The sequence below is a fragment of the Xiphophorus couchianus genome, chromosome 20, assembly GCF_001444195.1.
Source record: "Xiphophorus couchianus chromosome 20, X_couchianus-1.0, whole genome shotgun sequence".
In the NCBI taxonomy this organism is placed as follows: Eukaryota; Metazoa; Chordata; class Actinopteri; order Cyprinodontiformes; family Poeciliidae; genus Xiphophorus; species Xiphophorus couchianus.
In genome coordinates this window covers 27,242,774-27,255,320 of record NC_040247.1, presented here as the reverse complement: position 1 = coordinate 27,255,320, position 12,547 = coordinate 27,242,774, and the positions used below count along the sequence as shown (strand labels likewise).

The following is a 12,547-nucleotide window of genomic DNA, read 5'->3' as shown; positions in this document are numbered from 1 at the left end:
ACACTATTCCAAACTGGGATAAACCCAATGAGAAGGCGAACCAGTTAAAACGGAGAGCAACAAGGGTAAAACAACATGGACAGGCAGTGAGCGTAGCAGGGAGGTCGATGAAGCGCCTGACAAATGATTAATAGAACCGATGAATAAATACACCGGTCAGGAGTAATATAACCACTTACTTTTGAAGTGAAAAACAGTCATCATCTCTTCTCATCCCACTTGTTCGAAGGTGGCATATATTAGGCAGGAAGTTGACATCATGACATCAAAGTGTTAGATTCAGGAATAATCGGCAGGCACAACGATTTGAGTGGGTTTAACAAACTGTGGCAGGTGGATGTCTGGGTCATCCACCTGCCACACGTGGATGACCAAAGAAGAAACTGTGAACTGGTGAAAGGGTCTTGGGGGGGGGGTCAAGGCTTTTGATATGAGGAGCGAGGAGAAGGTTTGAGCTAACCAACAAACTACTGTAGTTGAAATTGCTGCTGAACTTATTGCCAGTTATGCTGGAGAAGTGTCAGAATACACACTGCAGACGAGTTTGCTGTGTATGTGAGTGTAGAACCACAGACCAGTCAGTCTCATACTGGTCATAATGTTATGCCTGATCAGAGTGTATGGTGTGTGAGGATAAAATGCAATAAAACATGCACAACATGCAACACATTGTGCTTATTTAAAAATTCAGGTTTGATTAAATAGGTATTAAATATTATAAATGTTACTTTACATGGATTATTTAGTGACTTTTAAAGTTAAAATATAAGTAGTTTTTATGTCTAACTGGCCGTAAGCCATTGTTTATTCCATGTACGCAGGTGCTCTTCGGTTGAATTTATTTTCAGTGCCCAACAGTGCATAGAGTATGTCATTGTGTTGTGTTTGCTTTGCAGTGTGCACACATATCCCACATCTCTAATTACCATACTTCATTCTAGCAGGCTTAGTTTCACCAGCCCTTTGGTCTGTCTGTGCAAAATTCAGACCCTTCCTTTAATATTGCAAAGAACTCAATGACCTTGTAATTACACCGATGGCGCAGCATTCTAATAAACACTGCCATGAATTATAGGATTGAAATTCAAACTGAGAGCATTTCTGAGACAAATAGAAACGATGAACTGGCCCAGACCTGTGGTGAGACAAATCAAAGCTCTTCCTACCAGAATAATGTGTAAAGGGATATATAAATATGACACTATATATATATATATATATGTATATATACACAGTATATATATATATATATATATATATATATATACTGTATATTTACAGTACAGACCAAAAGTTTGGACACACCTTTTAATTCAATGAGTTTCCTTTATTTTCATGACTATTGACATTGTAGATTCACACTGAAGGCATCAAAACTATGAATAACACATGTGGAAATGTGCACTAAACAAAAAAGTGTAAAACAACTTAAAATACCCCTTATATTCTAGTTTCTTCAAAGTAGCAACCTTTTGCTGTGATTACTGCTTTGCACACACTCTGCATTTTCTTGATGAGCTTCAAGAGGTCGTCACCTGAAATGGTTTTCACTTCATAGGTCAACCTGCCCTGTCAGGTTAATAAGTGGGATTTCTTGCCTTATAAATAGTCATGAAAATAAAGAAAACCCATTGAATTAGAAGGTGTGTCCAAACATTTGGTCTGTACTGTATATATATATATACTGTATATACATATATACACACACACACATATATGTGTGTGTGTGTATATATGTGCATATATATATATATATATATATATATATATATATATTTACTAAGAATCCATTTGCTAGGAAGTTAAACATACTGATGAGCAATTTAGACAGTTTGTGACCTTTGAAACAAAACAGTGCAAGAATGCTATAAAATCAGCTTTACTTAAAAACTACCCTCTCCACAGTACTGAATGTCTGCACAGTGACCCCATGTGTATATAATTGTTCGAGGAACTAACAATGTGGAATCCCACTTGCAGTGGTAATAAGTGGGTAAAGTACTGGCAGTAATCACAGCCACAGCAGCTGTTCATCTAAAGTAGCATGATCCACAGAGAGTTTCTTGGTTAGTCTTGCTCTAAAAAACATATAATTTCTTCTGCCCTGCCACTGAGTCTGACAATGCAAATAGAAATTTCTGTTTCAAGACAATTGACTGAAAGGAAAATTGCATACCATCAACTTCTCCTTTGCCATTTAGATTTCTGACCCCGTGATGGAAAATGGTCAGATCAAACCGTAAACAGAAACTCATGTATGGAAATACTGAAATTGTTTCTTGGACTATTAATGTTTATTGTGGCATGGAGAAAGAGCGTGATGTTATGCAGCTATACGACCACATAAGATTTAAAGAAAATTACACTTGTAGATCTCTCATTAACTCTCTGTTTTGTTTCTTTAAAATCTTCTTTTTTAAATTTGTGCATGACTTAAACAATGTGGACAAAATTGTTTGTACCCCAAAAAGCCCACTATGGTCACTGAAATATATTGAAACCAACAAAAGCAATAATATATGTTTTTTTTTCTTCCAAAAACTAACCAATGACAATCAGGCATTTCTTATGAATTGTAGTTCAACTAAATCGTTTAAAAAAAAACTAATGAAACAGGCCTGAACAAAAAAGAACTTTATATTTTGTGACATAAACGTTTGAGGCAGTCACTGTAATCCCTTTTCTGTAGCTGTCAATGAGACTGAGACTGCAGCTATCCACAGATATTTTGGCCCACTCCTCATGGGCTCCAGTTGTCTCAGGGTGCTTTCTCCAAATGGCATGTTTCATCTCCTTCCTCAATAACCTGAGTTTTGTCTCATATGTCAAAAGGACACTCTCTCCGAAGCTTCGTGGCTCGTAACTAGGTCCAGTCCTTTTCTCCTTGGATGTCTCCCATGAAGTTCGCTTTGGCTTAATGACAACAGATGGTGCGATCTGGCACTGATGCACCTTAACCTTGAGATTTACCTTTACTTTCTTTGGAGGATGTTTTTTAGGGTCTTTGGTTAACACTCATATTATCCTTCTCTTGAATTTGTCATCAATTTACATCAATTTTCTCCTGCGGTCACAACCAGGAAGGTTGGCTACACCATGTCACCAAACAGCATACTGATGACTTGTCAACCTATAAATAGACTGACTGGATGATTGTAAGCTTGAAACTGTCATGAAGTGCGGTGAGTGGTGGTGGAGGCAGACGCTGAGACCCAGGTAGGATGGATGATGATGAATTTAATAATGAAAAAGTAATCCAGAGAATCCAAAGCACAAAGTCCAGACAGCACAAAAGAGCGAATGCAAAAGCTCTCAAACTAGACCACAGGTAACCGGACGAACACGACGAGACAAAGACGCAGAGACACAGGTGACACTAAATACACAAGAGGTAATCAGGGAATGAGACACACCTGTGAATGATCAAGGGGATTATTCCCAGGACAACATGACAACAGGACAACACGGAGACTCAGAGACAAAGAAACTCAAAAATAAACACACAGAAGACTCAAACCATGACAGAAACATACCTGAGCTCACATTGTTTAACATTTTTCCAATTTTTGTCCATGTCTGTTTCATTAGTTTGTTTTTCTTAAAATAATTCTGTTGAGCCACATTTCAAAACCAATGTCTGATTTTCATTCGTTAATGTTCAGTACATTTTTATTTATTGCCTTTTGTCAGTTTCAAGTTGGTTCAGTCACCATTGTGTTCTTTTCGGTCATTAAAAGAGAGGTACCAATAGGTTGTGTGTTTTATTGTTCCATGTGTGTATAGGAACAATAAAGCATCTTCATGTGTTCATATTATCAATAAATCAAACTTATTGGAAGAGTAAATAATAACAGCGTGACCGTGGACGGTTCTGATGCTGCTAGTTTCTGGGGTCATCCCTCCTAAAAACACACACAGAATATGTCTAACCCTATCAGCACCTATATCAGACTTCAAAGGGTTATATTTTTGTCAATTTCACAGTATTATTTAAGGCATAATACTTTTCAGAAGAAGCTCCTGGAAGATTTAAAACATTTAAATATCCCTCGAGCCTTTTTGAGCCATAACTATTAGCCATACCTAACACATCAGTGTTAAAGTATGAGTCACGATGCTCATTAATACTCCTCACCATCTTCACAGTCTTACTCCCTAAATGCCATTCTTGCATTCTGAATATGTGATAATGTAAACGCACCATGAATCTGCTCAGTACATTCATATTCTCCAGAGCAACATGGCCTAATGATGCTGTGGCATTTCTTTCTGCACCCTCCATTAGGAGAAACATTAGAATTTTGTCTGAGTGGCAATACATTTTTATCTATGCACGGTTTATAACTTTTAATATGTTGAATAAATCTTAAGATGTTTATGATTTGCAACATCTAACATGTCTAGGAGTGTGGGACAATATTCTGATTTCCTGCATTGCATATTGAGAGGTTTTTGTGAGCTATAATGTACAGGATTACACTTGAGTCTAACATAAGAGTTCATTCACTTCTAAAACTGAAACGTTAGATCAGTCATCTAACATCACATCTTGTTCACATAAGAAACTCAGGGCTGCTGGTTTATAGCATTAATAGAGTTCATGTTCAGGTGGTTTTTACTGTGGCTTACAAAGGCATTTATTCTTCTTGATGCTTAATCATGTTATCACTTGATTACCACAAACTTTACAAAATAACACGTTACTGACATCACTGAACCTCACCCAACTTCAAAACTCTTCTCAACTTTCCCCCCTGATGTCTCTAGTATGTTTCGTGGTATTCAAGATATTGTAGATATACCAATATTCTTTAATAAGTTCAGATTCTAGGGCTGCACAGCGGCGCAGTTGGTAGCACTGTTGCCTTGCAGCAAGAAGGTCCTGGGTTCGATTCCCGGCTGGGGTCTTTCTGCATGGAGTTTGCATGTTCTCCCTGTGCATGCATGGGTTCTCTCCGGGTACCCTGGCTTCGTCCCACAGTCCAAAAACATGACTGTCAGGTTAATTGGTCTCTCTCTCTAAATTCTGAGTATTCTGAGTAAATTCTCCCTGTGAGTGTGTGTGTGCATGGTTGTTTGTCCTGTATGTCTCTGTGTTGCCCTGCGACAGACTGGCAACCTGTCCAGGGTGTACCCCGCCTCTCGCCCGGAACGTAGCTGGAGATAGACACCAGCAACCCTCCCGACCCCAGAAGGATATTGATTGTGCTGGATTGTTTCTAAATACAAATGCATGTCTTATCTATTAAAGTTCAATCGGCAAAAATATGAAATAAGACAAATTGATTCTCACCCACAAATAACCTTGGTGTGTGTTTCCTCAAAACTTACTGGTAACCTTAGTGGTAAAATGCAACTACAAGCTTACAGCTATGATCCCTGAAGAAGAATACAATAATGAACCCAACAAGAATCTAATATGATGTTGGTGGCAGCACTAGCAAAGTGTTGTGGAGATAATCTGATGTTTTTTTTCTGTTCAGCTGTGAGAAATGGTGAAGATGGCAGTGAACTAAGAGGCTGAACAGGAAATAATTTTAAGCACTAATTCTTATTTGTGTTTTGACTTCTGAAGGCCGTTGGTTGCACTGGAATTTTTTTTAAAGGATTTCAGTATTAAGCAGGTTAAATATGTCAGTTTTTAGATTTTTATTGGTATAAAAATTCAAAATCCCTGTGTCACGACCCTTCAGTTTCACAAATATGCAGTAGTTTGTGTTTGCCTACCACACTGAATCTCAAATAACTCAACTGAAGTTGGAGCTTTCAACATGGCAAAACTGAAACAGACGAAAGCCTCAAAAGACAAAACCCAGTTTTTTGACCTGATTGTCTAAAGAACGCTTCCTGTAGTGAGTTTGGTCTTGACATTGACTTGACTTTCTTTGATAAATCTTTTGTCTGTTTGACTAGCATGAAAATCTGAATTTCGTCCCTTCTGTCTCTCTCTTAGAAGCAAGCTCTCACAACCTGCCTGTTCAGCGCAGCCTTCTTCGGGGCACTGGGTTCATCTTTTCTTTACGGCTATAACCTCTCTGTGGTCAATGCACCTGCTTCGGTGAGTAAAGTGAAACTATTAGCTTGCCTTGGATAGCCCGTTGGCTATCGAAAGGAAGCAGCATTGATTTATCTTGTTTTCTCTTTTCTTATCTTGTTAGCACTGCTAGAAATCAATAAATGTTAATCTAGATGTGGCTTTACATTCAGAGTCAGGCGTTGCTAACACTTCAGCTGAACGAAGATTAATATGGTGCTGAAAAAATAGAACTTAAATGTTTATTACACTCGCCTATAAAAACTTAGCCGAAACACAGAACTTGCTGAATACCATTTATGATGCACAGCTGAACAGAAGGGAGCTGCATTGATGAATTGATTAAATTTCGCCCCATATGTCTAAAGATTATTGCTAACTCAGTGACAGTTCTGGTGAAACTATCATAGATAATGGTAACAAATATCAATGCAGTGCAAATTTTGGAGTGATACTGATGCTCCAAAATCGGACTTTTCTCATATTTTTGATCAAGACTGTTAAAAAGACCTTTATCATGACATTTGGCAGAGTTGAAATATTCTTCTACCCTGCAGCTGATGCAGGTCGATATATCGTTAAACCATGTCTCAATGCAATTTATAACCCTGAAGCTCTAATGACCCAGACTATTTAGATGCACATCAGTGCCTTTCAAATGATGATCGCCTATGTGAATGACTTCATTTTGCTCCAGCAGAACTTAGTAAGTTTTTAAAATAAACAATAACTAATTCATAATATGTTATCACCATTAGAATATAAAACGTAATGCATTCTTTTGGAATAGGAAATGCGAGTAACTTTGTGCTGAGCTTCTGTCTGCAGCCAGTGATATGTTATTCAGTTTGTTGTGAGACTGTCTCTCCTCTGGAAACATAAACAATAGATAGGAACAGTATCATCTATCTTTATTAACTCAGCTCTCAACGCTGAGTCAGACTAAGAAAAGAGCACAATAAGAGTTAAATACGAGCACAGTCCACCTTATTAGTACAATGTAGGTCATAAACTTGCATGTTTTTTCATTAAGTGAGCACACATGGCAGTCTTTGAAACAGTGTATCAGAAGGTTAATCCCAGATGTCAAAACTATTAAACGAACAACACTCCACAAATTTACTTCCGTATTTACCTGAAACCAACTTTTTCAATTTAAGGCAGGTACCTTTCATGCTTTCACTTATGAATATATGTTTAGAAATTGCTTAGAGTGGAAAGATATTTGCATAGTCTTTTTTATTTTTGGTGAATCCAATTTTCAGGAGCTTTTCTGTTCCAGTCCAAGAAATAGAAACATTCCTGGCATTTTCAGAGGTTAGACTTTCTAATTTAGCCATGTGTTTGTTCAAAGGTAATTAGATTCCCCACAGGTCATTTAATTAGTACTCAGAGATTACTAATTAATCTCATTGGTTGCCCACACAGACAAAGGCAGCGCTGTGCATAACTCAAAATTAAATTTTTTTTTTTGTCGCACCTTCTAAAAGCACATGAGTGTGTGAACCCTCAGTTGTGGCTTTTCAGTCTGTTATAACCTCAGAACTACAGCATGCTGTCTCACTTAGTAGTAAAGACTGTAGCTGAAAATGTAACAATTTTTCTGTACTGGTTATTGTGATACTGGTTGTGACAGTATACAAGGCTCATAATACCAACTACGAAATATACATATACATGCATGGCTTTTGTCTGTAAACAGAAAAGATGTGATGCTAAAGCTATTCAGTGCTGTCTTGTACTAAAATGTATTTGGCACAAGACATTTTTTCATTGTGAATACAAATTGCAACATATAAAAATCTGAGCACAAACAAATAAAACTATTCCTAAAGCCTTTACACAGTTGGTAAAATACATCAGTCATGTATAACATTATGACAGGGGATGTGTATAACACATATATTTACTTCATCATAAGCACATTACGTCCTCAGTGACATTCTCAGTGAAAAAAGTTTTTTTTTTATATCCCTTCAGATCAATTGAACTTCTAGGGATACAATTTCAATGAGCTACAATGTCCCATAAGTGGTCAGAAAAGTTTTAACCAAATTAATCAGAAAATAGATTATGCCTTCAGTTTTACTTTGAACTTCAAATATCCAGCAGTTATAAGTAAGTAAAGATTCTTCATAGCAATGTGGGAGAGCTGTGGTTCTTACACTGGGGATACATTGACAGTGATTCATGTGGCGATGAAATTGTGCTACGCTACAATGTCAAAATGCTTTCCAAGATGATCCTGAAGAGTCTAATACTCCTGGGTCAGAGCATCTCACAAACTGCAGCCCTGGTGGGATGCTTCCTGTAGTGGTCTATTAAAAGAGGTTCAAGGAAAAAGGGTGAAGCAACAGTCAAGGATCATGGATGCACCTGGGGAGCTGCATCAATGATCATCTGTGAAATCCACACCGAAAGAAACAAAGCTAGTGTTGCTCATACTGCTGAAGAAGCTAATGCTTTTTCTGACGGAAGAAAGAGGTGTGAGAATACACTGTGAATCACCGCTTGTTGCATATGGGAATACATGGTCATACACCATTAAAAGTGCACATGTTGACCTCTTTCTGCTGCCAAAGGAACCATCAACAGGTTCCTTTGTCCAATAGGACAGTTGCATGGCCTGATGTATTAAATTTGGTTTTACATCGCATGGGTGAAGGTAGTTTGCTTTCCTGGAGAACACCTTGAACCAGGGTCCACAGCATTTGGCATTGTTTGGGCTTGGCCAATGTTCTGCAGAGCAACCTAGATTGCCATCCGTTTGGTTGTTATTGTGACATAACCAAACGGTTATTGTTAGGTATTGTTGCAGACCACGTTTCACAGAAACAGTTTTGCTTGACGGTCGTGGTCTCTACAGCATCCTACCAAAAGCAAGAATGATTTATTTGAAGAATAAAACAGGTGGTTAAAATTCAAATAAATTTCAAGCCACCCAAGCATTTGTAGGATAGAAATGGACAAACAAATCTGATTCATGGACTTACATAACCCAAAGAATCTTCATCTGGCACCACAATATTGATGCCAGGTATTACTCTCTACACCTTAGGCGTCTAGTGGAGTCCATGCCTCAACAGGTTGATGTGTAGCAAAACTGTGAACATACCTTTAGGCAATTGGTCCCACTGTAATTTCTGCTCTGTAATTTCATAAACTTTCCTATTTCCACTATGATGTCTCAGACATATTTAGGCGTTTGTTTCACCATACTGTACATGCTGCTTTCATCTGCTGATTTAGAAGTGGTGCTTTTAACCTCTATCAGCTCTTCAATGGAGTCTAAAATGAACTATGTGTTCATTGAAGAGTGATGTTCACTTAATTAGATCTTATCTGGATATGTTGATTAAACTACATATTGCCATGCTAACTGTGATTGATGGATTCAACATAGTAATGAAGGGGGCTGTGTAGATTAAAGGAGAAAGCCTGCCTACTATGTACAGAGCCTGATTATTAAAAGTTTAATCTTGAGAATCAGTGCTGTGACGTTATATAGTGTTCTCAGGGTTTGTATCACCCTCCATTTGCTCCTGGTGGTAATATCAAACTTGTATCTTCTAACAAATCAAAATAGTTCAATAGTTCACTGTGCTTTCATTCTGTCCTTTGCAGCACTTTGATGAATTGCTCAAAAATCCCATCGGCACATGAAAGAGATGAAAGAGTTGAGCGAGACCAACTACATACTTTGTTAATATGACAAAACAAAGTCGAAGTTTGGCAAAAGTTAGAAAAAATCAGCTGAAACTTGGGAGAGATATACCCAGAATATTAAAAACAGTTTTTTTTTTTGTTTTTTTTTTTTTAGATTGGTGAGGGTTTCTGGTGAATTATCAATCTGCACAATTATTTACAAATAATTTTGCAGACAAATGGGAAAAGGGAAAAGAAGTCCAAAGCATAACAATATAACAGAGGAAAAAAAAGACCATTTGTAAAAAAAAAAAAAAAAAAAAAAAGCACTGCTGGGACGGGCGCTTATTGAGTGGAAACCAGCAATCTGACTAAGAAAACAGAGAAAGGTAGCAAAACATGCAGTCATTGTCAAAACATTTGAGGGTTCCACAAATACGTTCTGCGATGCTTTGTGACTTTTGATTTTTTTGGTAAAAGTTGACACATTTTCAGATACTGAGCAGATGCATATGAAATAATTGTAAAGAAATTAATTAGCATCAAAATCCTGAGTGAAGATGTGAAAGAGGAAATCTGAACCCACTTATCAGTCTAATTAGCAGACTGATTGCTGTAAAAAAGGAGCAGATGTGCTTGATATGATTGTCTTCTTTGGTTACAGAGGGGTACCTGCAGCACCTCATCAATATAGTCTCCATACAAGGAAATTGCTGATAAGAATATCTCTCTTTAAAATAACAGTCTTCAAGAACGTTCATAAAAGGGGAGAGTTGGTAATTAAGAACTAGGTATAAAGTTTGAAGGTATTTCTCTTTTAAGACTGATGTCTCAAATCCTGTGGAATGAACTTCCTTAGTTTTCATGTTGTCTTGAGTGGACTCATTTAAAAATAAAAAAAGGACAATCCTATTCAAACACTCCTTTCCTTAGCATATTTTGACATTTTGTGGTATTTATTTTTTAAATCCTTTGTAACATTTAATTTTCTCTTTGCTCTCAAAAACACTGATCTACTAAAGTAGGTTATGTCCTTCTGTAGATGCAAGAAAGCCTCCGTCTTTTTAGCGTGTCAAGCAATTGCTCATTGTTTATCTTCCTTTATAGTCTCTGCCCACCAGGAACAGCAGCTGATCATTAATGTATTGCTGACTTCTGTCGATCACTGCAGGGGGAACCATCATGCTTCCGCTGTCTTTACAAAACTCATGGAAAATACATGAAGCTCCCTTTTTAGTTTATGTTCTCCCACCACACCGGTTCTAATCTTCACAGAGGGAGCCTACTCTCTGTTCTCATCTGTTTCTCAGCTGGAAAAGGGTGACTGGAAAAAGGTAGTGGTGGAATTTATTACAATAAAACGTCTGTAGCAGAAAGCCTCTCTATGCACACACACCAAACCGCGCCGTCTCACAAAGGATCTTGATTAGCCTTTTTAGTAGCAATCTATCAAAGCAACAATAACGTCTTCAAACAGCATGTCAGACCTCAACATGCATGCATAAACCAACATTCAGTTGTCTTGATGCACAGTAGGTCCATCTGCAGCAGCTGGTCTTTTTTAAAATAAATGAAGGATTTTTTTTTATTATCAAGAGTCAAATATGAAGTAAATCTTGAGAAATATTTTGTTAAGACATCTCAAACTAAATATATAATTAGTCCCCATCTTCTTGGCCTGAAATGCTCTTTTTTATTTTAACTTACTGTGTGTAGCGTAGTGGATTGAAAGGATTAACCTTGAACATTACACAGAGATGGAAGTTTATGTCAGTAGTACAAATCTAAGTAAGCTTTTTTCCTTTTTAGTCGTTGTAAAACTTTTCTGAAAAACCTGAGCTGTTTGGAGGAGTGGTGATCAATGACCGGTAGCTACAAGTGGAGAAAAATGTGATTAGAAACAAATTTCTCACATAGCACTATGTCTTTGGTAAACTACTGCCATTTTTGTGAAAGTTTAAACCGTGGGCTGTATAGGAATGGAAACTCTGCCTGTAGGTAGGCATAATAAGGCATAATTAGCTATTTACCCATTTCATTTCACTTACTTCTAATACAATAGTTGTTTTAAATATTTTTAAAAGGGAATAAATGTCTGAGTGTATGGAAGGACCCAAATTTTAGCTGACATTAGCAATTCAAAACAATTCAAACAGAAAATGGGTGCATCTGTATGACACAGCAATCTGTTACAAAATCAACCATCTTTTGCACTTTGTCAAAAGTAGCCCTAAGGTTTCTTTGTTTCCGATGGTGTATGAACATGCCCAGTCAGCTGATTGAGTCTGTAAGAATTATTTGCAAATAACTACATGACCTTGGCACCTGAGTATGAAGCAGGCTCAACCCATTTCAGTTCTCCTAATGAGATTTGGCCACCACGTCTCATCAGTTCTGCACGAGAAAGGAGTAATTTTCTGAAATGATTGTCAGTTGTGAGGAAGCATCAAAGGTGACCTTTGCTTTCCAGATCAGTTAGTCTTTTGGAGAATCAGCCTGCTGCATTTACGATTAGCTTAATCCACCAACTCAGCTGATATTTCTAAATCACTTTAAAACTATGCACAGCTAAACCTTTTTTTTTGACCCCGGAGGTTAGAATCTTGTTCAGTGTAAAACACCTGCCAAGTCTGTGTGCACACAGCTATGGAGTGGGGGTGGGTGTTATGAAGTGCCAACCCCCGTGAAGGAAGTTCAAAAAAGGACAACAATACAGCTGCAATTTTTTATTTACAATTTACAGCTTTATGTAGAAAGTTGAGTGCAGTGATGCATATGGTACCGCTGCCACTCTGGGTACTCGGAATTTCTTCCACAGTCCAAAAGGACGACAATGAGGTTAATGGGTCTGACTGTTGTTTGTTCTGT

The 12,547-nt window shown here is 37.5% G+C and overlaps 1 protein-coding gene across 5 annotated transcripts in view; it reads left to right on the top strand.

The window, feature by feature from the left end:
- The window catches only part of slc2a9l2 (solute carrier family 2 member 9, like 2), a 103,994-nt gene that overhangs the window by 2,307 nt on the left and 89,140 nt on the right, over positions 1–12,547 (top strand). For 3 of the 5 annotated variants that reach the window (XM_028003876.1, XM_028003873.1, XM_028003875.1), the window contains exon 2: positions 5,954–6,058. In XM_028003876.1, coding sequence (XP_027859677.1) covers positions 6,045–6,058 — 14 coding nt within the window. In that variant the 5' untranslated portion in view covers positions 5,954–6,044. The remainder of the gene's footprint in view (positions 1–5,953; positions 6,059–12,547) is intronic. The other 2 variants (XM_028003874.1, XM_028003877.1) reach the window with 1 other exon arrangement.